The sequence below is a fragment of the Mandrillus leucophaeus genome, unplaced genomic scaffold, assembly GCF_000951045.1.
Source record: "Mandrillus leucophaeus isolate KB7577 unplaced genomic scaffold, Mleu.le_1.0 Scaffold484, whole genome shotgun sequence".
Taxonomy (NCBI): domain Eukaryota; kingdom Metazoa; phylum Chordata; class Mammalia; order Primates; family Cercopithecidae; genus Mandrillus; species Mandrillus leucophaeus.
Window position 1 is genome coordinate 826935 of NW_012105187.1, and position 27922 is coordinate 854856.

Sequence of the window (27922 nt, forward strand, 5' to 3'; positions counted from 1 at the left end):
TGCCACATAAAATAAATGTTATCACCACCAATGATAAGAAATAGACCTCTGCTAAAACTGCGTCCCAGTGACAATGCTCTCCCCCTCCCTAGAAGTGACCTCTATTCTGACTTTTATGGTAATCACTTTCTTTCTTTGCTTCATATTTTATTACCCCAGTGCGTTCCTAAACAAAATCGGTTAGTTTTGTCTAATTCCCTTCCTTTCTCTTCTTTTTTCTTCCCTCCCCATTGCTCCTCTCCTATCCTTCCTTGTTTTTTCAAGCTCTTTTAATCGGCAGGTTTCTTCTCCATAGAAATCATAATAATTCTTTTAACTCTTGCTCTTAGAGAAAAAACAAAGCGTGTTTAGTCACAACTGTCCTCTGAAGCACCTGCCCTTCACAGCTACCCTGCTTTTCTGTGATACTGTACTCAGAACATTCCCCCCAACATGTGGTGCAGTAGCTTTTACACTACATGATTTGGAGGCAGATGTACATGATTTTCAATCTTGCCTCAGCCACTTACCTGCTATATGTCAAGAGTTTCTTAACCTCTTGGCCTTAGTCTCCTCATCTAAGAAAACTAGAAATAGCAATTCCTCATAGAGTTGGAGGGAGGTTAAATGAGAGAGTACACTCAAGGTGCCTGGCACAACGTAAGTGCTAAATAAATGATCATTGAAACCATCATTGTTTCACATTATTTCATGTGGAAGGATGTAGTTAACTTGAGCAGAGGATAAACAAGTCCTCCCCAGCTTCCCCTGCCCTCTTCTCTGTGACTCCAGCATCGAAGACTCGCCTGGCAGCCATGGTCCTCACAGAAGCCACTGGAGGGCTTGAGTTGGGAGCGGAGGTGGAATGCAAGCCTACACCTGGCTTTTGGAGAGTGTCTTAGCCATCCTTTTTCTTTGTCATATCCTCACCTGCACTTTTCCCTAGTGAGCCAGAGCCCAGGTGCAAGAGTCAGAGATGGGGATCAACACCTAAGTGGTCTTGGGGAGGGGTTCAATACAGCTGAGTAATGCTGAGGCAGGAGCCTCACCTTCCCTGGTCCCCACTTCCCAGTCTTTGTCCCCATTAAGCAGTAGCTCCAAAACAGGGCAGCTTTGCATATCTCTGCCCACAGCATTCTGCTCATCTGACCACCACTCAATTTCCTACCAAGGATTGGCCAACTACTCAGATGCCAGAGCACCAAGACAAACGTGGCTCTGTTCTACAAAGGAACAGAAAGTGAATGTTCCCTATGCTGTCTCATTTAGGGGGTTGTGATTCCATCTGGCAGTCTGGGGGTGGGCTAGTATGTGAAATCTGGTATTTCCCTCCTCTGAAAATTAATAGGGCCAAGTGGAAGAGAAGGTAGAGAGAGGATGACTCATTCATCATATTCTCTCTACAGAATAAAAAATAACCTATAATATCCTGATTTCTACAATGCTACTGCAGGTGTCGATCAGGTTACTATAATCTGGATAGGGGGAACCCTGAGGGCTGCACCCAGTGTTTCTGCTATGGGCATTCAGCCAGCTGCCGCAGCTCTGCAGACTACAGTGTCCATAAGATCACCTCTACCTTTAATCAAGGTAAAGCCTTCCATTTTCTAGGTTTTAGTTTTTGAATGTTGTATAGGGCTTTGTACTTACAGACAACCACCTCCGTATTCACAGGATGGATTCTCTTTAGCAATTCTCTTATAGTATTTAATGTACATTATTTTGTCAGGGCACTCAGGCATTCTCTGACGTCTTGAAAAAGTCATAGGCTGAAAATAGTTCACTCGTATAACTCAAAAGAATAACTACAAAAGAGATTAGATTTTTATTTCCCTGAATTTTCCATCCCCATCTATTTCAAAACCACAAAGGAATCATTCATTTGGTTTGGAGAGTGTATAAGAGTCTTCCTGGAATTCACATTCACTAATAATGCTGTTTTCACATATAATAAATGAGCTAATTTATGTGAAATTAGTTCCTAAGCTACAGAGCACTATAAAAATATTGGAAATTGATATTATTTCAACACTAAGTCTGAGTTTCCCTTTGAAAAGCCTGGACCCTCTCACTTCATTAAGGCCAGAGCCTGTTTATATAAATATAAAAAATGGAAATTATGGCAGAAGAAAACCTGCTATCTTATCGCAAGAGTCAGACTCAAAGATGAGAAATCCTAGCAGCTGCGGGGCGGGAGCAGGTGAAGTAGAGACCCACATAGAGAGGTACATGGATAATTTTAAGGACCATTTACAAATGTGGAAATATTGAGAAAACCCCACTTGCTACTCACCACTAGGACTTGTTGGCAAGCAAATCTGTCCTTGTTTAACTTAATAGATGAGGAGGGCTTTTCCAATGCAGACTGATTTTGTTTGTGTTCCAGATGTTGATGGCTGGAAGGCTGTCCAACGAAATGGGTCTCCTGCAAAGCTCCAATGGTCACAGCGCCATCAAGATGTGTTTAGCTCAGCCCGACGACCAGACCCTGTCTATTTTGTGGCTCCTGGTATGTGAGGAATGATTTCTCCTATGGAAGCCAGCTTATAGGACTAGGAAGTCAGGATAGAGAAATTGAGTTAGAAATTGTGGAAACCATATCACTTTGCATTCAGGGTAGCAGCATCTCCAGAAGAGAGTTGGGGGTTAAGCCTGATTTGAGAGTCACTAATAAATGGCCCCAACAGAGTAGAATGGGGTGTCCCAGAGGTCAGACCCTGGTTGAGCTGCCTCCTTTAATCAAATGAGAAGTTTCTATGTTTACCACCAAGGCAAGAAATCAAGGACTGTGGCCAAACCTATGGATCTATTGAGAAGCAGGTGGAAAGCAAAAACAAAGCATTTCTTAAAACTTCAAATACTTGTAAGTAAAAAAAAAAAAAAAAAAAAAAAAAATCAAGGACTGTGGCCAAACCTATGGATCTATTGAGAAGCAGGTGGAAAGCAAAAACAAAGCATTTCTTAAAACTTCAAATACTTGTAAGTAAAAAAAAAAAAAAAAAAAAAAATCAGTCAGTGGTATGTGCCTTGGTGGAAAAGCACTGGCTAGAATTCTGACCCCAGTTCATTTCCTTAGCACATATGTGATTCTTGGGCAAGTTGTTCTCTTAACTTCGCTGAACTTAAGTTTTCCCTACTGTTAAATGAGAATACTAATGCCTGCTTCCCAGAATTATTGTCAGCAAATGTGATGATATTTATGAAGGCATTCTGTCAACTAAAGCATTATGTAACAAGTCGTGCTATGCTGATAGGCCTAGGATTTTTACAAAACAGTCTGTCATAAGGGCCACATCATGAATCATCTAATAGATGGAATTGTCTTATAACAAGGCCCTCTTATCATTTCAGTAACTAACCCTCCTTCATAGCCCAAAGTGTCATAGCTATGTCCAGTACCAGGTCCTCACTCTCCTAGCAAGGAGTTTTGGGGCAGCATGACACACGACTTCAACAAAAATTGCTGACACCAGTGCAAACTTGCATTTGTTTGCCTCTCCAGTTTCACAACTGATCTCAATCTTTTAAAACTCTGTTTCACAGCCAAATTTCTTGGGAATCAACAGGTGAGCTATGGGCAAAGCCTGTCCTTTGACTACCGTGTGGACAGAGGAGGCAGACACCCATCTGCCCACGATGTGATCCTGGAAGGTGCTGGTCTACGGATCACAGCTCCCTTGATGCCACTTGGCAAGACACTGCCTTGTGGGCTCACCAAGACTTACACACTCAGGTAAAAAGAGAGACCACAAGTAGGTCAATTAGAGCAAACTGTGATTGAAGTTTGAGTCCATTCTTTATTCATTCAATCATCATTCATTTGTTCAACAAGCCTTTCTGAGCACCTTTTACGTACCATGAAGGTTGCTATGTGCTCAGAAAGGACATTATTCCTTCCCTCAAGCAGCTGACAGGCTAACGGGAGAGAAAAATGAATAGATAATTACAGTGCAGTTTGTCAAGGGATGGAAATAGACAAGGTAGATACAGAAGTTCTGAGCACATACAGGAGGCATGACTGAACCACACTGGCATGATGAAGGAAAGCTTCCCAGGACCACATGACAAATGTGAAAGGCAGCCCTCTAAGGAAAGAAAAGGGATGAAAGGTTAACAAGGCAGAGGAAATGCAATGCTTGAAGAAGGTTTTTGCATTTAGAAAATGCCAAATGGTCGAGCATGAGTGGAGCATTAAGTCGGCGAGAGGAGTGCAGTGAGAAGTGAGGTAGGAGAAAGAGGTGGGAGTGACTTTATGGATGTTTTTGTGTGTGTCTACAGGGATTGCATGGTATCCTATAGAATAGGAGTTCTGCATGGTGTTTGCAGAGAGGCTGGGGAAGGGAGCTGTGCCTACTAAGTACTCAGTACTGCACTGGAGGCTGGGAAATAAAGATGGAACATGGCCTCTGCCTTCCAAGAGCTCATGGTCTAGTACAATGTATAACATGTCCAAAAGCAAGCATAATACAGTAGGGTAATTGCTTTAGGGGTGGTGCATGTTCTTGGGGTCTTGGAAAGTGCCCGATTCTGCCTGGAAGAGTCAGGGAAACCTTCAGGAAGCGGCAATGTGTGGGCTAATAATGGAAAGGTCCACAGGGCTTTTCCAGGGAGAAAAGTCAGAGAAGAGCAACCCTTCTCTGTGAATATATGTGGGGATGCAGAAAGGCATAATGTAGGGGAGAACTGGCAAGCAATATTTATGGCTGGAATACAGCATGCATAGGGAAGATGGGTAGATAACGTTGGCAAAGGTTGGAAAAGGACCCATCATGTTGAGCCTTGTATGTCACGTCAAGGAGCTTAGATCTTGTCCATGCTGGAAAGACGATGCAGAGCCATTGAGAGATTGTTAAGTCAAGTGTGATCGTCAGGTGTGAAGGCTAGGTGCAAACACAGGCACCATATGGGTGATAGTTTGGGTAGGGCCCTTAACTGGACCATCAGAACACATTCACAGTGGCTCAATGGAGAGTAGTTAGGGGCCTAACCCAGGGCAGAGGTAATGGCAAAGCTCTCCTGCCTGGAATGCCCATTCCCACCTTCCAGGCTTGGTGAACTTACTCTTTGAGATTCAGCTTCCATGTTCTTCCTTTGTATCAGCCTTCTCAGAATCCCAGGTAAAGTTACAGTCACTTTGTGTTTCCATGGTACTCTGTGCATGCATTTGTTACAGCATTCATGGCATCTTATTATAACTGTGTGTCTACCCACCCGACTCCCCTGGCTGGATGGTGATCACCTCTCCCTGTTGTCTGTGTCCTCCAGCCTGACAGAGCTTCTAGCCCAAACCAAGTGCACAGTCAACTTTTGTTTAACAAATCAGTGAATGAAATGAAGGTGGGTAGGGTTGTTCCTGTATGAGGTACTTCAGTAAAAAACAAAACAAAGTTCAGAAGAACAGCACAGGGGCTGGTGATATGTTACAGTGAGCCACTACGATGCCAAATTAAAAAGTATTAAATGTGGACAATGTAAAAGTGGAAACTGGTTTTTGAAAAAAGTAAGTAAAATGTGCTCAGATAACAAAGAAATGATTTTTTTTAAAAAAGATGAATGGTTGCTCTTGAGAATCAGAACTTCTGGAACGTGGAGATATTCCTAATACTAGCTTATGGGTGGCCAGGAATAGAAAGTGGTATCTAAGGACTTGGGATCAACATGGTTTCAGGTGACGTCACCCCTGGATCTGGACTTCCCACACTGGGATGCCCTCCATCACTTTCTCTGGGGTTTGCCCTCCCCATGGAGCGAGGAAGGTCCAAGTACATGCCTATGAAAAGGCGTCTCTCAGTCCTGTGCCCCCTTCTAAGCAGGACTGGGAAGGGGCTTAGCTGTTCCCATATCCTCAGGCATAGTTTATAACAGGTAGGTATGTGGTAAGAATCGGATTTTTAAAGCTTTTGATTTTAAATTATGCAGGTTAAATGAGCATCCAAGCAGTAATTGGAGCCCCCAGCTGAGTTACTTTGAATATCGAAGGTTACTGCGGAATCTCACAGCCCTCCGCATCCGAGCTACATATGGAGAATACAGTAAGTGGCTAAGAGAAATTAATTTCTCTCTTCTTAGGTTTTAGTTTAATTTGATTCAGCTCTCTAAGGTGGTGGCAGTCTCCAAACAAGTAGGTAAGTTATTTGATGATTCTGACCTAGAATAATTGATTCGATCTGAATTTTTATATTCTAGAAGCTTTTTTAGAAGAAATGTTTCTCTAAAAAGACGTCAGCACCCAGCACCAGTGAAGGGTGAATGACGCTACCTTGCTAAAAGGACCACTTAATTTTTATTAAAGCTGATTATCTGAGAAAGATAATCTACAATAAATGGACACATTTCCTTAGCTAGGAAATGGTACCTACAACACAGTCTTATTTGTTCCTTGAGCAGCTTTTCCTTTTGAGATTATACTCTATGCTACCCTGTTTGAGTCATCATGTATTCTATTAATTCCTTTGTTTTTTTTTTTTGAATTTCACATGTTGGGTCTTCCTAATCCCAACTGGAATTATTTAACAAGAGTTCCTTAAGCTTTTCTGCACTCACTCACATAAAAAGGAAGCGTGGCTAGCATGCACCATTTCCATGTCACTGATGCAGCAAATAAAGTTGGGAGCAGAAACGTGTAACAATGTATTGACTCTTACTATATGGCAGGTAGATTATAATACATGCATTATCTAATTTAATTTTCACAACAGACACAGGAGATAAATACCACTGTTACTTCTTGTCTATAGTTGAGGAAACACAGTCATGAAGAGGCTAAGTGACTTGCCCAATTTACACAGCTAGTGAGGGTGGAGTCAGAGGGGTTTTCTGACCCCAGAGCCTGTGTGCTCAGTCACAGTGGGGTACTGCTATACCTCTCTACATGGCATGATGTATGAACACCACCTGTCTTTGTTAGGGAGTTAAGAAAAATAAAATCCCAAGAGAGATCTGACTTGAGATCTTCAGACTGTACCACTTGCAACTTCTAAACTGTTCTCTCAATTGCAGGTACTGGGTACATTGACAATGTGACCCTGATTTCAGCCCGACCTGTCTCTGGAGCCCCGGCACCCTGGGTTGAACAGTGTATATGTCCTGTTGGGTACAAGGGGCAATTCTGCCAGGATTGTGCTTCTGGCTACAAGAGAGATTCAGCGAAACTGGGGCCTTTTGGCACCTGTATTCCTTGTAACTGTCAAGGGGGAGGGGCCTGTGATCCAGACACAGGTGAGTGAAATGACACCTGGACCAGGTGGCTGGGGTGTTGTGTGGAGGAGAGAGAGCTGTGTAAGAAAGACCGTGGCTGAACTCACATCAGAGGTGGGAAAGGATTAAGGAGAGCTGAGCTGGAGTCAGGGAAGATGGCCATGGTGCCTTATTACACTCAATCCTATTCATTGTGGAAATGCCACAAGCTTGTGAGAAAGGTGCCAGGTTACAGGAAATGGTCGTCATGGTTCAGTGCTGAGTAGGGGAGTTGGTGTCGAGTTGCAAGAATTGTGTGGGGAGATCAAAGACAAGTCCGGGTCTAAATGAATGTGCAGACAAGTGGTGTCAGGCCACAGAGAACATGGGGAACAGTGTTAAGTTATGGATAGTAAAAGAAGTGGGTGTCTACTTTGGATAGGGGAGCGAGGGTGAGATTCAGGGCCTTGGTCGTGTGTAGATTTGAGTCTGTGGCAAGGGTGAATGCCAGTGCTCAGGCACTTTGACATTCTCCGCTCTGACCTATGTTGAAGGAAATGTATTGTCTGACCCTGCTCACTTCTCTGCCCCTCCACTCTTCACCTACTCCCAGGAGACTGTTATTCAGGGGATGAGAATCCTGACATTGAGTGTGCTGACTGCCCAATTGGTTTCTACAACGATCCGCACGACCCCCGCAGCTGCAAGCCCTGTCCCTGTCATAACGGGTTCAGCTGCTCAGTGATGCCGGAGACAGAGGAGGTGGTGTGCAATAACTGCCCTCCCGGGGTCACCGGTAAGGCCACGGGTCTGCTCCGCTACCTGCCTCCTCCTGTCCTGATGCCATGAATGTGTGCAAATAGCTTCTATTCTGAGGAATTTCTAGGAAATTGTAATGACTTCGGGTTCACCTAAATGTGCTCACTCTAAAGATAATGTCTTAAAGATAAGATATTGCGATGCCCAAGAGGTAAAGTGGATTAAGCAAGAGCAGAGTGCAATTATGGGGGAAAACACCTGAAGCTGTTTTGAGAGGTTTGTCATTAGAAGATGACATTTTCAGACCAAGCACATGGTTTGTTTCTTAATGAACTGAGATAAAGAGGGAAAACTTAGTGACCTCTTAAATGTCACATCCTTCTGCTGGTCAGTCTGAAAGAAGAATGGATTCTTCAGCAGCCGTTTTGGGGGTATTGCTCAAAACCTTACTACTTCTGTGGAGCTGCCTGCTTTTTCCCAGCCAGCTAGTTAAGCCTCCTAGTGGCGCTGCTGTGTTCTGCAACCTGCGGTGGGCATGGAGTGAGAGGGCCAGCCCTGCCTTGCACACCTGCTCCTGAGGGCTTTGTTCGGGGGTCCCTGGAGAAGCACATTTCTCTGGTTCTTCTAGAGGGTGACTTGCAACTTTAGGCCTCTGCATCTGGTCTTCCTCCTGATGGATGTCGACCTAGGCTTGGTCATTTGTTCCTTCCCAGGTGCCCGCTGTGAGCTCTGTGCTGATGGCTACTTTGGGGACCCCTTTGGTGAACATGGCCCAGTGAGGCCTTGTCAGCCTTGTCAATGCAACAACAATGTGGACCCCAGTGCCTCTGGGAACTGTGACCGGCTGACAGGCAGGTGTCTGAAGTGTATCCACAACACAGCCGGCATCTACTGCGACCAGTGCAAAGCAGGCTACTTCGGGGACCCGTTGGCTCCCAATCCAGCAGAAAAGTGTCGAGGTAGGACTCCACCCCAGGCAGGCTGTGTCTGTGTGTGCCTGTGTACATATGCACTTGCTTGCCATCTAAGCAGGGGCAATGGCAGTTCATATTGCGATGTTACTTTGGTTCTCTGACCAAATTGACCCGTGAGCACCTTGGGCCTTTCTTCATCTGTCAAAGGCCTTAAGACAGGTTTCCCCTGTAGCCAGGTCTGGAAGACAGAGCTAGGTTAAAGCTGGGTGGGAGAAGTGAAAAGGGTCAGGTTTACGTTCCTACGCAGAAGGGGAGATAACACGGGGCCATATCCTATGCCCAATCCCAAGCAGCGAGGCAGGGAAGTGGCCGCCAAACCTGTTGTAGGAGAGTAATAAGTGACTCGAGAGTAAGCCTGAGCAAACTCAAGTGGGAAGGGGAGTGGGCTGTAAAGTAGTTTAAGAGACTCTCTCAGAAGTCAGCATAATTGATGTATAGAAAGGTAAGAGTCGAAAGTTCTCCTAACAAGACAGCTTCAAAGTAGCAGCTGTAGTGGAGCATTCCTGAGGCCTGCTGCACATCAAAGCATGAATGTGCAGACTGGTCCTCTTGCCCAGCTCTGCTTTCAAATCTTTGTACATCTTATATTCTAGAGGCAAGTTCAGTTCTAGAGGAGCTGGCCTGCCCCACAGACTCACCCCTCAGTCCCAGGCTGACCTTGGTGCCCAGAACTCAGGATTTGGTTCACCCTAACTTTGTTTATAAAGTCCAGAATGGGGCCAGGCATAGTGGCTCAAGCCTGTAGTCCCAGCACTTTGGGAGGCCGAGGCGAGTGGATCACCTGAGGTTGCGAGTTCAAGAGCAGCCTGGCTAACATGGTGAAACCCCATCTCTACTAAAAATACAAATATTAGCTGGATATGGTGGTGGGTGCCTGGAATCCCAGCTACTCAGGAAGCTGAGGCACAAGAATCTCTTGAACCCGGGAGGCAGAGGTTATAGTGAGCCGAGATCATGTCACTGTACTCCAGCCTGGTCAACAGCACAAGAGTCTGTCTCAAACAACAACAACAACAACAACAACAAAGTCCAGAGCCACTCTGGACAACCAGGTTAGAAGACTCTTGGTTCCTCATGAAGACCTGGAGGTTTGCATGGAGCTCACAGCCTCCCACTCACACAAGAGTCTCCACTTTGAAGTGCTTGAGGACCTCTGCAACCTGAGGCTTCTACTTAGTGGTACAAATCCCTTGGGGAATTCTGGACCAGACCAGCCCAGACCCCAATCTCTGGGTTGGCTGTGATGTGCTAGAAAGCACCTCATGAGAGGAAAAGCCCGTGTGACACCAGCAGGACTGAGTTCAAGTCCAGTTTTGTAACATACCTATTATATTGTGCTAATTATGCCAATTACTCCCTCTGAGCCTCAGTTTCCTCATATGTATGATTAATATTTAACTCAAAGTGGTGGATAAAAGAAAGCTCACTATACACACTATAATTCTAGTTATATATTCTAACTATATTCTGTCTTTAATTGTAGCTGTAATTCTAGGTTACTAACAGAAATTTCACGGGCTTTATACCACACATTTCTTCACTCAACTATCCTTTATCAAGCACATACCATGTACCCAGTGTGGACCTAGATACTGAGGCTATAATGGTGAATAAGTCATCCCAACTCTCGAAGAGTTTGTATGATAATAAGGAAGATATACAAATATGTATGCAAATAATGACAACACACGTAGATATGTAATCAGCGTTTTGTGCGCACTGAAGATAGAACAACCCAGAGAATCACTGTCACCCAGAGAATCACTGTAATCATCAAAGTGTCTCACCCACTATCATATCCTTAACTCCTATAACAGAACCTGGCTTGATCAATTTGATTGGATGAATAAAGGTATTACTTTCTTAACTGTATTTCCTACACCAGAGGCCGCAGAACAGAGGAAAGAACATTGGCCCTTCCTGAGCTCTCATTGTCACTTGCCATTTACTTGCCATGTAACGTCAGGCAAATTACTCAACTTCCCTGAGCTCACATTCCTCATCTGCAAAATAGAGGGGGATGTCTACATCTGGCATGTAATGGGCCCAGAAGAAATGTTATTCACCTTGAAAGCAAAGCCAGAGTGCTGCAGAATATCTAACAGGCTTTTAGTTTAACAGGGGGAGGAAAATGAGCACTGCCAGAAAGGCTATAATCTCCCCGCAGGCACACACACCAGGCAAACCTGCTGCGTGATTCTTAAGACCTATCTGTATTAAGAAGGTGCATGGAGGCGTAGAAGGATTCTCTGCTGTTGGAGGCTTGATCTCCTTCCTTGTATCTTTGCTCTACCTCCAGTTTCTAGACTAGTTTGATGTGAATGCTCCATTTGTCTGTCTTTTGTCTCTAGCTTGCAACTGTAACCCCATGGGCTCAGAGCCTGTAGAATGTCGAAGTGATGGCACCTGTGTTTGTAAGCCAGGATTCGGTGGCCCCAGCTGTGAGCACGGAGCATTCAGCTGTCCAGCTTGCTATAATCAAGTGAAGATTCAGGTATGCGTTCTTCTCTTTACCACCCCTAACCCCACAGAATCAAATCCTTAAGTGTCCACTGGGTGGTTCTGTCACAGATCTAGGACCCTCCTAGTCTCCTGAGGATGGGAGTGTGATTACTATTTCTTTCTTTAAAAATTGCTGTATTAAAAAAATTCTGTATAGTGATAATACTTCAGGTTTATGTTCTTATATATACCATTTTCAAAACCTCTTTTGCAAATACTGTTTCATTTGGCACTAATGATAACTTAGTTGAGTTGAATGGAAAAGTATTCTGACCTCAGTTTTCATTGGTCAAATAAAGTCTCAAAATACTTGAAATTTTTCAAAGTGATATGGCTAGGTGGAACTCGGAATCCCGACCATGTCCCCTAACTGAGTTCAGGGCTCTTCCCACTATAATATGTCACTTTCCAGCTTGATTTTTTTTTCAACAGATGTCTTTGTAAAACAAATGAAGAAAAACATAAACATAAAAGATACCAGGAGTCCAGAAAGTATCAAGGCTTCCCAAACAAGAATGGCCGCCAGAAATTTCTCATTTGAATTCCAGAGAAGAATGAACTTGATGTTCTTGTTAATTATTAACTATTTTTCTTCCTGGAGTGAGGATTGGGGAAGACAAAGGTCCAAACAGAACTCCAAATGTAGAACAAACTCAACTTGTTTTTTAAACTGATCTATTTAACAAGCCTTTTACGCATTTCCTTTGCGTCAGGCACTGTTCTCTTGTCTCTAGCTTGCAACTGCTTTCACTTTACAAATACTAACTGCATAGTAAAGCTTGAGCTTTACAGATGTTAACCCAGGTAGTCCAAATAATAACTTTAGAAGATACTATTCTTATTTTCATTATCCTAATTTTATAGATAAAGAAAGTGACTTGCCCAAGGTCATACAGCTAGTGAGTAGTGAGGCCAGGATTCAAACTCAAGGACTCTAGGCTCCAGGGTCTAAAATTTTAACCACTATGACATGCTAAGCGTTTCTGGACTTTTAGTATTATCCCCAGGGTACCTGGTGTTGGACAATCCCTTGGGTACATGGTCTCCACCCTCTGTTCTGATCTTTCTTTTGTGGTTTCAGATGGATCAGTTTATGCAGCAGCTTCAGAGAATGGAGGCCCTAATTTCAAAGGCTCAGGGTGGTGATGGAGCAGTACTTGATACAGAGCTGGAAGGCAGGATGCAGCAGGCTGAGCAGGCCCTTCGGGACATTCTGAGAGATGCCCAGATTTCAGAAGGTGATGAAGGCCAAATTCCCTTCAGACAGAAGAGAATTCATAGTCCTAGAAGGAATGGCTACGTTAGGTCATAAAACCTTCTATGGTTATCAGTTCAGCAAATATCTCCAACCAGCCCTTGCAGAAGTGGAAGGACTGTCTGTGACATTCCCCCTGCAACTTGAATGATGGAGATAAAAGAATGGTTGCATGCATTTCTCTATTGTGTTTTTGTCATTTGGCCATAAGCCAGTCAACCCTCCATTATGTTTGCTAACTCTATGCTGACCCAGAAAGTGCTCATGCTCCCTTTCCTTCTTTGCTTTCAGGTGCTAGCAGATCCCTTGGTCTCCAGTTGGCCAAGGTGAGAAGCCAAGAGAACAGCTACCGGAGCCGCCTGGATGACCTCAAGATGACTGTGGAAAGAGTTCGGGCCCTGGGAAGTCAGTACCAGAACCAAGTTCGGGATACTCACAGGCTCATCACTCAGATGCAGCTGAGCCTGGCAGAAAGCGAAGCTTCCTTGGGAAACACTGTAGGTTTTGCTGGGCTAGGGTATTGAGAATTACTGCTGTGTTGGGAGATCTACTTCTAGATCTCACTGACTCACTTTGTTTCTCAGTGGCTCACTTTCTGCTTCTGATCTACCTGACAGGTGGTTGGACTTCTTTTCCTTGCAACAGTCACATCTATTTATGTCTTTGGCCTTCTGCAGTTTCCTATTCTACTGCGTTATGTTCTTCTCCCTAGTTCATTTATTTCTAACTACATCCTCATCTTGGCCCTGCCTCACCTCCCTTCTGCCTATCTCCTAGCTTGTTAACTCCCAGAGGGCAGGATTTACTTTAGTTCATATTTACTTTCTCAGCCTACAGTACAGTGTATAGCTGTGGTAAATGTCTGGTGCATGAAAGAATGGATGAATGAATGAATGAATGAATGAGAAGGAAGGAAAGAAGGAAGAAAGGAGGAAGGAAGGGACAGAGGGAAAGAAGGACAAAGGAAGAGAGGAAGGAAGGAAGGAAGGGAGGGAGAGAGGGAGGGAGCCCAATAAAGACATGGTTTTGAAAATGGGAAAAAAATGCTGTCAATATGATTTTCTTAATGTAGTTTGTAATGTGGTAGGAGGGAGAGATTTGATTGAGCACTCTTCTATTTCTGAATGAAGAAGGCTATGGTGACAGTAATGTAAATGATGGGTGGGAGATGAATAGAGGAAGTGGAATGATAATCAGATACTATAATAAGGAAGTCACATTGAAAATAATGTGTATTGATTGTTTCCTTTATTATGAAAATGTTTGCTGTAGAAAATAAATAACAATTCTCTATGATCCCATTACTATCAAATAACTACTGTTAAAACTTGGAATATATTCTACTGGACTTTAAATTCATATAAAAATATGTACATGTATATATTTTTATTTTTAATTTTTTTGGCTCCCAGCAAGAAAAGAATTTTTGTTTTGTTTGTTGTTGTTTTGGGGTTTTTTAATGTATATATATTTTAATGCATCTATATCTATATACAGACTTTTTTGAACTTGGATTTCTTTGTTCTTGTCTATACATACTTTTTTTTTTTTTTTGGAGATGGAGTTTTGCTCTTGTTGCCCAGGCTGAAGTACAATGGTGCGATCTTGGCTCACTGCAACCTTCACCTCCCAGGTTCAGGCGATTCTTCTGCCTCAGCCTCCCGAGTAGCTGGGATCACAGGCGTCTGCCACCATGTCTGGCTAATTATTGCATTTTTGGTAGGAATGGGGTTTCACCATGTTGGTCAGGCTGATCTTGAACTCCTGACCTCAGGTGATTCACCCGCCCCGGTCTCCCAAAGTGCTGGGATTACAGGTATGAGCCACCACACCCAGCCTATACATACTTTTTAAAAATAGAATGATAATGGTGAATAGAGGCATGGTGTAAGTGTCAGCCTGTGGAACCTTGTGTGACTAATGACAAGTGGTTCTGACAGGACAGATGCTGCACCTGCTTAAGTTCCATGGCCAAGTGCAAATCCTTAACCGATTCGCCTTAACCGATTCTCCTTTTCCCACAGAACATTCCTGCCTCAGACCACTACGTGGGGCCAAATGGCTTTAAAAGTCTGGCTCAGGAGGCCACGAGATTAGCAGAAAGGTGAGCAGCATTAGAGGGCACCTCTGCTTCAAGCCGTCTCTGCCAGATCAGACTTGAATAAGACGGTAGGGTATCAGGGACCCAAGCATGATATTTATTATCTCCAGGCTCCTTTGCAGCCATTCCCTACCTTGAAACCAATTTTTAACCACTTGGCTTTTACTGCATGTAAGTGGCCACTGGGCAGGGTCATTTGGCAGGAGTTGGGGGTGAGGGTGTTTCTTTCCCACATTTCCCTATGACTCACAGTATGGCTGTGGTGTATGTCAGATGTGATTCCTCCGGCCACGTGAAATGAATCAGCCCTTGGAAGAGAAAGCTCTGCAGCTTTCAGGGACTCCCACACCAAGCCTGGGAACAAGTAGCAACGAGTTGTTTGTTAGCCTGTGGGGGCCAAGACTGCAGAGGGGGAACTTCCTCCTGAAAACCGGCTCTGCAGGGCCCCAATGATAACATGCATCTCCCTTCATCCTTGACTCTGACTAGAAATCCTATGGTGTTTAAGAGGTTTGCTGGTAGGGGAGTGCTCAGCAGGGTGGCAGACTCTGTTAATCCCAAGTGGAATTCAGTCAGCGGAAGAGGGCTGATTTGTGTATTTGTAACATGAGCTGCCTCCTGAGTGCATTGATTTTTGGTTTTGTTTCTCTGGGTTTTTTTCAAAAAAGCACTTTTTAGAACCAGGAGGAACCAAAAGTATCCAGGGAAATTTTATAGACATGCTTTGTCCCCCTAGTGGTGGGTCCAGTTTAGAGCTGAAGCGAAAGTGAGTAGGGGTTGGATCCTGGGTGAAACAAGACCTAGAGGTTTCTTCCTGCAGCAAACAACTTACAGATGCAGTGTTTTATCACCTGAGACTGCTCCCACCCATCTCCACCCTCCACTCCGCTCCGGGCCTCCAGTGATTATGCCATAAACGGAAAAGATCACTACAAGGTCTATGACATAAGGCGAATTCTCCAAAACACCTTCTGCTTCTTGATAGCGCCTCTAATTCCATGTAATTTGGGTCAGTTCTGTAGGGTTTTTCTAAATCAAACCAGCTCCCATACTCTTTGCCCTTCGTTTAACTGAACGACCTGAAGGAAGCCCTTTGCGTGAAAACTCTTATTCTTTTGTTTTTAATCCTTTCAGCCACGTTGAGTCGGCCAGTAACATGGAACAACTGACAAAAGAAACTGAGGACTATTCCAAACAAGCCCTCTCACTGGTGCACAAGGCCCTGCGTGAAGGAGGCGGAAGCGGAAGCGGTAGCCTTGACGGTGCTGTGGTGCAGGGGGTTGTGGAAAAGTATGTTCCTACGGGTCCTCCCGTGGCTCATATACCTTAGATACTCCCAGGGCAAAATGCTAACTGTACTTGAGGGGCACCGTACTAGCTGTAAAAACATATTATTAATGAGAATAAGAGGGCCGAAAACATAGGAGTTTTACTTTGGGGAAAAGTAGATATTTTTAAGACTGGAAGAAAAAAAGGTTGGTTAGTCTAAATAAAATTTATGTTTTGATTGTGATTACAATACTTGGAGGTATGGTCACTCTCTGGTGTATGAAGGGTGTGAGTAAATCCATCTGATGGCATGGGGAGATATAAAAATACAGAAATATATTTCTGTTATCAAGAAGTGGGGAACTTGGGATTGAATTTTTCTGACCCAACCTATATAAATTAAAAGGCTTATGTTTAGTAGAGAGGGACACGTATCTGATAAATAATTTTATTTGGTTCTTCTGGTTATTCCAACTACATACTTTCAAGACAACAGGGTGAAATTTTGCTTTTATTAAGAAAAAAAGGGGGGCTGGGTGTGGTGGTTCACTCTTGTAGTCTCAGCTACTTAGGAGGCTGAATTGGGAGGATTGCTTGAGCGTGGGAGGATGAGGCTGCAGTGAGCTGTGATCACGCCACTGCACTCCAGCCTGGTCAACAGAGTGAAACCCTGTCTCAAAAAAAAAAAAAAAAAAAAAGAATTCTCAAAGTCCTCTTTTTGTTACTGCGCCCTTCCCACCCCACCCCCAATACCAGATTGGAGAAAACCAAGTCCCTGGCCCAGCAGTTGACAAGGGAGGCCACTCAAGCGGAAACTGAAGCAGATAGGTCTTATCAGCACAGTCTCCGCCTCCTGGATTCGGTGTCTCAGCTTCAGGGAGTCAATGATCAGTCCTTTCAGGTGAGGGCATCTGGCCTGTGTGCTTGACGTACAGGAGGGCCATAAATACTTTCTTCTCTGGGGGTGCCATAATATTGTTCAACCATTCAGTTTTTTCTCCATGTTGACCATTTCTGTTTTAGAGTGGGAAGAGTATTTAGCCTTCTTAATTATCCATTTCCTTGTTCTTAAACCCCAATCCTAGTCTCTGGAAAGGCTTTGACCCATACTAAACCTATTACTGGATAAAAGTTTTACGTATCTTCCTTAGTTCTGGGGACTGTTGAAATCTGTGGGAAATTTTTATAAAGTTTTTTGTTTACACTTGAGTCCAACCTATAGTATATCTCTATGTATAGCCACTCGGAGATGACTTGTTCTCAAAACTTTTGCATTGTTTCTGCCATCAGTTCCCTTAACAATTCCAAACTTATTCGATTAAGAAAATTTTGTTTACTACCTACAGAAAAAAAATTCACAATTCCCATGGATATATGTTCCCATGAATATATAAACTAATATGTAAAAATTTAAAAAATAAAAAAGAACAGACACAAAGTCTGTTTGACATTGAGGGGACCTGCTGCCTTACTTTCATAGAGCATACTGACTCATTTCTGTTAGGTTTGGGTCTGGATGGCTAGTGACTATTTTCTTGGCTTCGTAAGGCTGTTGCTATTTTCAAACAATGGTGTCAGGTCCTAACAAAGCTGGTGTGGTAACTGGTAAGCAGAAGTCAGACTCCTTGGTTTCTTTGGGCTCACAGGTGGAAGAAGCAAAGAGGATCAAACAAAAAGCTGATTCACTCTCAAGCCTGGTGACCAGGCATATGGATGAGTTCAAACGTGCACAAAAGAATCTGGGAGACTGGAAAGAAGAAACACAGCAGCTCTTACAGAATGGAAAGAATGGGAGAGAAGTATTACTTTGTTAATTCATTAACTCAATAAACATGTATTGAATGCCTACCATATGAATACATATGGCAAGAAGAATAATCAAAAGCTCTCTGACCAGGCACGGTGGTTCATCCCTATAATCCCAGCACTTTTAGAGGCCAAGCCGGGAGGATCACTTGAACTCAGGAGTTTGAGACCAGAGTAGGCAGCATAGTGAGGCCCCTATCTCTACAAAAAATAAAAAATAAAAAAATAGCTGGGCATGATGACACATGCCTATAGTCCCAGCTACTTGAGAGGCTGAGGTGAGAGGATCGCTTGAGCTCAGGAATTCGAGTGAGCCACGATTACATCACTGTACTCCAGCCTGGGTGACAGAGCAAGACCTTGTTTCTGGAAAAATCAACAATGAAGGCACTGCTTATGGAAGAAGTAACAGTTGCAGAGATCTTGGTGTGATTAGCTCAGCTCCACCCAGTGAGTCAGCCCTCAAACCTAGGAATAGGACCTAGGCCTCTTGGGTCTAATTTTGGTCTAGCTCAGTCTACTACTTGACTTCAGGAAATATCTAGAGTTAAAATTATGATTTATAAAACCGTTCCTGTCCCTGATGGTGGACTAGAGTTTGACCATTCTCTATATGGAATGTGTCGTGGACTTACAAAGTTTGCTTTGTCCCAGATTGTAGAGGGGTTTGCTACAGCACCCCTAGACTCTGCAGTGAATCACAACAATCTGCTGTCATGAAATGTGTCAGAGTGATTTTGCCAGCAGGAATGTACTTCCTCTAATCTTGTTCTGTCTGCCTTTTTATAGAAATCAGATCAGCTGCTTTCCCGTGCCAATCTTGCTAAAAGCAGAGCACAAGAAGCACTAAGTATGGGCAATGCCACTTTTTATGAAGTTGAGAGCATCCTTAAAAACCTCAGAGGTTAGTACTTCATGGTTCAGGTCACTTGAGTATTTTAAGGGTATAGCCATGACTGATTTCCTTTGAATTCTCGTATATCTCTCAAAGTGGCAGGTATATTGGGATCCTTAGTAAATATCTTTCTAAATAAAATATTAATACATTAATATTTAATGTAGTAGTAATAATAGAGCTAGATGTCAGAAGCCTTGAGTTCTGATTTCTGCTGGGCCACCTGACCAGGCCAGACTAGCTGTATGACCATAGGCAAGTCACGTAACCTTTCCAGAACCTAATATCTTCCTCTTTAGAGACAAGGTTAAACTATGTGATCTCTAAAGTCCCTCACAGATGCAACATACTACTACTGTACAGACATTTTTCCTTTTCCTCTGTAGTCTAGTTGGTTCCAGTATAGAACTGATATGTTTCTTTGTGGTGATAACAGAGCAACCTTTGTCACTGCATCTAGATCCCAGGAGATTTGGATTTGCAGATTTCATTAAAACGTCAGGCTTCTTCAGTAAAGCACAAAAGAGAAACATTCCCAAAATTTTGAAGTTTTTTTCATGGAAAGTACTTCTCTATCCATTCAAACGCAAACCCAATTCTTATCATTGGAGCTTAGGGCTTAAAGCTCTGGCTTGATGCTTTGGGCTTCAAAGATTCTACCTGCTTCTGATCCACTCTGCAGTTTCGATACTCTTGCAGCGCTGTGGAACTTGGGCTGATTTTCGGTTTCTCTAAGCAACAGAATAATTATAACCCCTCCAATGCATCTTTTAAGATGCTTTCTCTTAGATAAGAAAGTTAATTCCAGCTGCAACTTCCCACACCCTCACCCCCAGTCAGTAATAACACTCTTTCAGGAATTTTTCTTTACAACATCAGCCCCTTTCACTCATTTGTAAGTTTGCTTTCATCTTCATGGCAGTTTTTTCGTTTCTTCATTTCAGAGTTTGACCTGCAGGTGGACAACAGAAAAGCAGAAGCTGAAGAAGCCATGAAGAGACTCTCCTACATCAGCCAGAAGGTTTCAGATGCCAGTGACAAGACCCAGCAAGCAGAAAGAGCCCTGGGGAGTGCTGCTGCTGACGCACAGAGGGCAAAGAATGGGGCCAAGGAGGCCCTGGAGATCTCCAGTGAGATTGAACAGGTAAAAGAGAAATCAACATGTGTGTTGGTACCAGTAGCACCAAACACAAGGGTGGTGTGGAGGGAAAGAGAGCATTGGGCTTATTTTAACCTCTGAGGCTCAGAGCCCTGTTGTGGTCCATGGCAGCCCCAGATTAAAAGACTATGACAGCAAAGAGGCATGACAGAGAATGATGTGTTTTTGGTCCTCTGGGTTTTCCCAAATGGTTCCTAACTCTGTTCAACATTTGGTGAGCGTTGAGTTGAGAGGGAAGCAGTGTCTTGCCACTGACCTTCCTAGTCCCTAAAAACATACCCCCAAATTAGCTTGTTTGAGGCAAAGCTTGGCAAAGGGTGTGTCCCTAAGTCTGATTCTCTCATTATTCATCTAACTTACTCCATCAGGGCCTGGCTGCAGCTGTATTTTTTCTACGGTTGTCTTTGGGATGCTTTTGTACCTCACCTCTATCTCTCCTTCCGTCCCTGGCTCCTTTTCTTCTCCTAGGAGATTGGGAGTCTGAACTTGGAAGCCAATGTGACAGCAGATGGAGCCTTGGCCATGGAAAAGGGACTGGCCTCTCTTAAGAGTGGGATGAGGGAAGTGGAAGGAGAGCTGGAAAGGAAGGAGCTGGAGTTTGACACGAATATGGATGCAGTACAGATGGTGAGTTCCTGTTGCTTTCAACAGGAGATCCCTTTCAACTTGCCAACATGGAAAATACCTTTTCAAGGCTGGTTTGTGCTTATTTGTCCGCAGGTGATTACAGAAGCCCAGAGGGTTGACACCAGAGCCAAGAACACTGGGGTTACAATCCAAGACACACTCAACACATTGGATGGCCTCCTGTATCTGATGGGTATGTGAAGTACCCACATTCTCCAGGGCTTTGCTCCAGAACACTCACTATACCTAGCCCCAGTGAAGGGGAATCTCAGCTTTCCTTAAGAATATCAGTAAATGTGCTTTGTTTCCAGGCCCAGATACTTTGGGCAGGTTCCCTTACATTTACTGGACCCTGTTTTACCATTGCTAAGATGGGTCACTGAACACCTATTGCACTTGTGGGTAAAGGTCTGTGGGCCAAAGAACTGGATGTATACAAGCAACTTCACAGAACACGAGACAGCTTGGGAATCCTGCTTAGGAGTCTGGCCTGGACCCTGAGAAGCCAGTGGACAGTTTTAAGCAGAGGAATAACATCACCACTGTATAAGATCCCTAGGGCAGCCAAGTGGAGAAAAGCTTGAAGAGGGGTTAGAGAGAAGGCAGGTTGAGACCACTTAAGATATTGTTGAAATAATTGAGGAGAGAAATGACAGGAGCCTGCTCTAAGGCAGTAGAATGGTGGCTGGGAAGATGTGAAGGAAGATTCTGCCAGTCTGTGAAGTCAAGAATCACTTGCCGGCCGGGTGTGGTGGCTCACACCTGTAATCCTAGCACTTTGGGAGACTGAAGCGGGTGGATCACCCGAGGTGAGGAGTTCAAGACCATCCTGGCCAACATGGTGAAACCCTGTCTCTACTAAAAGTACAAAAATTAGCCAGATGTGGTCATGGGTGCCTGTAATCCCAGCTACTCGGGAGGCTGAGGCAGGAGAATCACTTGAACCCGGGAGGCAGAGGTTGCAGTGAGCCAAGATTGTACCACTGCACTCCAGCCTAGGGGACAGAACAAGACTGTCTCAAAAAAAAAAGGGGGAAAAAAAAAAAAAAAGACTCGCTTGCCAATTTTACATTTGTTCCTTCCCAAACCAAAGTTATACCTTGATGTAACCAGTGGGAGGAACTTGAGCTGCTCGGGTAAATAACCCAGAAGAAATGTGGTGAGAGTAGGCCTGTGAGATAATTTTAGGAAGATCTGATGGCATGGTGTGGAAGAAAATCAGATTTCCTTACAGAATCACTCCCAGAAGAAAACTTATTTTGGTTAAATTTCTGGATTTAGATAGAGCTGATATCAAACCCTTACTTGGACTGTTTTATCAAGCTTGGACTGCAGCAGATGTGGAACTAGGGATTCGTCACAGATTCCAGTAACATTTAGGAAAAGGTTTGGCTCTGCTATTCCAGTTCAGTAGAACACGTTTAAAACTGGATTTTCCTGTAGGGTATCATCATCACCCTTAGAGACCAATATCATCTGTGTTGTCAGAGTCTTGGGTCTGCTTTGTGATCCAATGAGCCTACAACAGTAAAATGCCCTCAAAGGATTGAGAAGGAAAAAAACAAACAAACCAAAAACCTCCCCAATTGAAACTTTAGCAGGGTTGTTTAGTGTTCTTAAAAAAAAAAAAGGCAATGAAACTAATGAGACCTGTAAAGAGAATACGAGAGAGTAGGGACAGCAGGGTAGATGAAAGCTATTAAACATTTACTGTGTGTCAGGTACCATGCCAGATGTTTTCATGGTGTAATATCATTTGTCTTGTAAAAGTCCTCTATGGTGGGTTTTATCATTTTTATTATTTTATTTCATGAAGGACTGAACTGAGGCTTAGAGGTTAATAATGCCCCACAGGTCACATAGTAAATTGTAGAGGCAGGATCCAAACTGAGATATTTTTGCCTCCAATGCTTGTGTTCTTTTCTAGTAACTCGTGCCGCCTTCCCATAGACAAGGTTATCTTGTTCCCAAGCTTACTTAACTTCCTCTGCATGTCAGAAAATCCTAAATTCCTAAATTCTCCCTGGCCCCAAGTGAAAGATCCATTTGGATCAACATTTTTGTTACAGTGTTGTTTCTACTCTGTGTGCTCTCTTAAGTCCTGGAGCAATAAGAGATTAATTGTTCTAGGTATAATAAACTCACGCAGTCAAATACTATCACTTCAGCTCAGATACGTGAGGCAACTTGACCTTGAGTTCGAATTGACAAAGGGCCACTCAAACCTATTTGAACTAAATGGGTCTGGCCAGGTGCCCTTCATACTGACGTTAGTTTTAAATGGTCTATGGGTAACACGTACCTGAACGAATGTGATTTTATTTTAAATTGGAAATAAAATAACATCTAGTCAGATGACTGCTGTTTCAGGCCAGAATGATGTCTGACATCAATTTCTAGCAGCTGGAATCCATTCCCCAAATGGCAAAGCATACCTTGGCCTCTTTAACCCTGAAGCTCAGCCAGTTTCTAAAGGTCTTCTAATAGAAAACAGCAAGATATTTCTTAAGAGTGGTTTGGAAAGCATAATTTGGAGTTGATTCTAATCCTAGCAGTGACCTATGTTAGGCAAAGGGCTTGGATAGTGCTCAGTCCCCTATGACCTTCAGTCCTCTTTTTTTTTTTTTTCTCAGAGCATTAACTACTGACCCTAACACGAAAGGAAAACTCCAGACATCATGTTGCTGAACTAGATAGCTCAGAGTCTCGAATAGGGTTGTTCATAGTCCAGTAGCTAGGCTAGCCTTCTCAGAACTCTTTCTAGATGATTTCTAATTTAAAATAAGCTTTAAAATTCATGGTATACTATTTGCTATAGGCAAGTGGAAACGGGAATTAGTTATGGGTATAGAAAGGCACTCATGTTCAAGGAAATCTAACTACAGGTTTTCTATGTTAACTCATGTCTCATTCCTTGAAATAGACCAGCCTGTCAGTGTAGATGAAGAGGGGCTGATCTTATTGGAGCAGAAGCTTTCCCGAGCCAAGAACCAGATCAACAGCCAACTGCGGCCCATGATGTCAGAGCTGGAAGAGAGGGCACGTCGGCAGAGGGGCCACCTCCATTTGCTGGAGACAAGCATAGATGGGATTCTGGCTGATGTGAAGAACTTAGAGAACATTAGGGACAACCTGCCCCCAGGCTGCTACAATACCCCGGTTCTTGAGCAACAGTGACGCTGCCATAAAGATTTCTCAACTGAGGTTCTTGGGATACAGATCTCAGGGCTCGGGACCATGTCATGTGGGTGGGTGGGATGGGAACATTTGAACATGTTTAATGAGTATGCTCGTCAACTGACCTGACCCCATTCCTGATCCCGTGGCCAGGTTGTTGTCTTATTGCACCATACTCTTTGCTTCCTGATGCTGGGCAATGAGGCAGATAGCACTGGGTGTGAGATTGACCAAGGATCTGGACCCCAAAGAATAGACTGGATGGAAGGACAAACTGCACAGGCAGATGTTTGCCTCAGAATAGTCATAAATGGAGTCCTGGAATTTAGACAAGTGCTGTTGGGTTACAGTCAACTTATTCTTTGAGTAATGTGACTAAAGGAAAAAACTTTGACTTTGCCCAGGCATAAAATTATTCCTAATGTCAGAACAGAGTGCAACCCAGTCACACTGTGACCAGTAAAATACTAATGCCTCATATTGTCCACTGCAAGCTTCTTGCTGATCAGAGTTCCTCCTACTTACCACCCAGCATGTGAACATGTTCTTCACTTTCAAGCTGGAGGAAGTGAGCAGTGTTGGAGTGAGCACCTGTAAGGCAGGCCCATTTGGAGCAATCGTGCTTGCTGGTGCCTGCCACCTTTAACTTTTGGACCCGGGCGTGACATCCTTTCTTTTAATAATGCCATGGCAACTTAGAGATTATTAAAGTGTTTCCTACCAGCAAAGCAAATGTTAGAAAGGCATTTATGTTTTCAGTTTAAGAGTGATAGAAAAGTGTGGCTTGGGCATTGAAAGAGGTAAAATTCTCTAGATGTCTTAGTCATAATTCAATCCTACTTTTCAAACACCAAAAAGGATAAGCATCAATGTATTTTATCTTATTTTCTCAATCTCCTCTCTCTTTCCTCCACCCATAACAAGAGAATGTTCCTAATCACACTTCGACTGGGTCACATCTATCCCTCCATTCATCCTTCCATCCATCCTTCCATCCATTACCTCCATCCATCCTTCCAACTTATATTTATTGAGTACCTACTGTGTGCCAGGGGCTGGTGGTACATTGACATAGTCTCTGCCCTCATAGAGTTGATTGTCTAGTGAGGAAGACAAGCATTTTTAAAAAATAAATTGAAACTTACAAACCTTGTTTGTCACAAGTGGTGTTTATTGCAATAACTACTTGGTTTGCAACCTCTTTGCTCAACAGAACATATGTTGCAAGACCCTCCCATGGGGGCACTTGAGTTTTGGCAAAGCTGAGAGAGCTCTGGGTTGTGCACATTTCTTTGCATTCCAACTGTCACTCTGCGCCTTTCTACAACTGATTGCAACAGACTCTTGAGTCATGATAACACCAGTGGGAATTGCTGGAGAAACCAGAGGCACTTCCATCTCGGCTGGGAAGACTATGGTGCTGCCTTGCTTCTGTATTTCCTTGGATTTTCCTGAAAGTGTTTTTCAATAAAGAACAATTCCTAGATGCCTGGGGTCAGTTTCTGATTTACTAAACTCTAAGCCTATCACGGTACCAAAGCAATGGAAATGAAAATGCCACAGAAATGGCAATAGGTCCTAGAGTTAGCATCTTCAGTTCCCACTTCTAAGCATCTTACTTTGCTCTTTCCAACCATAAGGGATTGATGATGCTGTCAATGAGATTTTTATGAGGTTTAACTGATGCTGTCTCCTAAGCATAAAGCTTTATTTCTAGAACAACTCAAGCTGGGTGGAGGGGGGTGGTATAGTTAATATTCTTATCTTTTTCATCAGCTATAAAATGCAGGTTGTGGTGCATATGTCATGCTTTTTAAGAAGTTAAAGTGTACTAAATTAAGATCATGAATTGGCCATCTACATAAGCGACTGAGGAAAGAATCCTGCTTGTGTCCATTGACCCCCAAATTCTGATAGGTCTGGTCACTTTGCTTTACCTTCTGTGAAAATGAATTTGTAATCCTGTCTTGGCATACCCAATTACACATTCTACAGATCTCTTGCTATAATAAACAACCAGTGCCCAGACTCCACAGTCATTTCAGAGGCCCTGCCATTTACAACATGTGACTTCTGAGGTTGCCTGGGGGATGGAGGGTTATGGCCATTCCAGCAGGTTGTCACCAGCTGATGGAAAGGGAAAAGAACATGGAGTAAGGAGACACAGGAAGGCCAAGCTTAGGAGGGCCTCACATGCCATGGTCCAAAACCCATGAAAACAATCACATCTACCCTGCAAAGGGGTCTGGAAGATGTAGTCCTTTGTTGGAAGCCACTTCTCAGTGACAATTCTACATTATGAAAGGAGAAAATGCATTGTTGGTGATTGGCTGTCTCTTCCAAGTGTAAGATTAGACAGTATGTGTTGTAGGAAACTTGGTGAGGGATCCCATTAGTTAATAACCATGATATGTGTAATCATATAAGGATTCCTCAATGGAATAGATTGTTTTAAAAGTCGTAAGAGGCTGGGCGCGGTGGCTCACGCCTGTAATTCCAGCACTTTTGGAGGCCGAGGTGGGCAGATCACGACATCAAGAGATTGAGACCATCCTGGCTAACACAGTGAAATCCCGTCTCTACCAAAAATACAAAAAATTAGCCGGACGTGGTGGCGGGCACTTGTAGTCCTAGCTACTTGGGAGGCTGAGTCAGGAGAATGGCGTGAACCTGGGAGGCAGAGCTTGCAGTGAGCCGAGATCGTGCCATTGCACTCAAGCCTGGGTGACAGAGCGAGACTCCGTCTCAAAAAAAAAAAAAAAAAAAAAATTTGTAAAGCTGTCTGACTGTCTTCCCTGACAAATGGGAAATGATACCTGAGTAGAGATGGGGAATAGAAAAATGACTTATGGGACTTCCCTTGGTGTACAAATAATTCTCTCATTTCTAAGGACCTGAAAAGTTATCCGTAAGGAGAGAAGGGGATGTGGCTTCCCCAGCACCTAGACTCATGTTGTCAGTCCTTAACCTGACCCTGCCAAGATAAGGAAGCTTTCCTTCTGATTTTTCATCATTATTAGTAGTTCATAGTGAAAGCTTTCTTGAACTTCTCCTCTGAGAGTTTCTGGTTAATTATGCTGTTGGTAAGCTATTACACACGTCATCTACTTTAACTCTTAGGGACCTCTCTTTGGAGAGAGGGGTGGACGTGAAACTGCCCATAGACTATAACTTCTTAGCAGATGTATTTCTGGTCTTCTCCGAGGATGTGGTTTCTTTTCAGTACTCTCCAGTACTTCTCTCAGCCTCTTGGGAAGCTGGAGAAAAGGACAAGAAAATGCTTAGTAATATTCAGTGTTTTGAACAAGTCTCAAGGACCAGGAATATGTTTATTGTGTCTTCCTTTAATGTTTTGCATGGCAATGGGAAGGTTATGGATTCTTGCTGTGGTTCAATTTTCCACCTGGAGAACATAGGTTAGAATTTTTCTCTCCTTTCTTCATACTATTGGCTACATGGAACTTTCTAGGAAATCCGAAGATCTAAAGCTTACATATAGGTCATAAGGGAAGAAATGTGTATGTGCACATATGTTAATTCATATTTAGTATATATATTTTATAAGTTAGCAAATTAAACCAGTGTTTATATTTCACTTTAAATGAGCTCTTGGCTGAACGCGGTGGCTCACGCCCGTAATCCCAGCACTTTGGGAGACCGAGGCAGGTGGATCACCTGAGGTCAGGAGTTTGAGACCAGCCTGGCCAACACGGCAAAATTCTGTCTCCACTAAAAATACAAAAATTAGCTTGGTGTGGTGGCAGGCACCTGTAATCCCAGTCACTCTAGAGACTGAGGCAGGAGACTCACTTGAACCCAGGAGGCTGATGTTGCAGTGAACTCAGATTGCGCCATTGCACTCCAGCATGGGCGACAAAAGCGAAACTGTGTTTCAAAACAAAACAAAACAAAACAAAACAAAACAAAAACAAAACCCAAAGCAAATAAATGAGCTTTCATCATTATGTACTCTCAGGACAAGGAAAAAAAAGGCAGTGTTTAGCTTTGTGAACAAAATAGCAAATGTAAACACAAGTGATCAATTTACAAACATATCAAGCATCATTACGATGTGCCACGAAACCCACACAGATGCATACAAAGCTGCCACATCTCAATTTTAAGCCAAAAATAAAAGATAAAAGAAAAAAATACTAAGAACCCCAAAAACCAAATGATTCGTTTAAAAAATTAATCTGACAAACAAATGGCTAACCCTTCAATGAACTAGCCTAACAGGGAA

At 43.4% G+C, this 27922-nt stretch overlaps 1 protein-coding gene across 1 annotated transcript in view; it reads left to right on the top strand.

The window, feature by feature from the left end:
- The window catches only part of LAMC2 (laminin, gamma 2), a 60611-nt gene extending 35446 nt beyond the window's left edge, over positions 1–25165 (top strand). The window contains exons 5-23 of the mRNA XM_011995335.1: positions 1433–1569; positions 2366–2488; positions 3523–3712; positions 5899–6011; positions 6979–7197; positions 7769–7951; positions 8628–8873; positions 11240–11382; positions 12472–12628; positions 12937–13142; positions 14670–14749; positions 15881–16036; positions 16772–16916; positions 17662–17814; positions 18611–18725; positions 19661–19860; positions 20344–20502; positions 20596–20695; positions 23426–25165. Of these exons, the coding sequence (XP_011850725.1) occupies positions 1433–1569; positions 2366–2488; positions 3523–3712; positions 5899–6011; positions 6979–7197; positions 7769–7951; positions 8628–8873; positions 11240–11382; positions 12472–12628; positions 12937–13142; positions 14670–14749; positions 15881–16036; positions 16772–16916; positions 17662–17814; positions 18611–18725; positions 19661–19860; positions 20344–20502; positions 20596–20695; positions 23426–23679 (3079 nt within the window). The 3' untranslated portion in view covers positions 23680–25165. The remainder of the gene's footprint in view (positions 1–1432; positions 1570–2365; positions 2489–3522; positions 3713–5898; positions 6012–6978; positions 7198–7768; positions 7952–8627; positions 8874–11239; positions 11383–12471; positions 12629–12936; positions 13143–14669; positions 14750–15880; positions 16037–16771; positions 16917–17661; positions 17815–18610; positions 18726–19660; positions 19861–20343; positions 20503–20595; positions 20696–23425) is intronic.
- The last annotated feature ends 2757 nt before the right edge of the window (positions 25166–27922 follow it).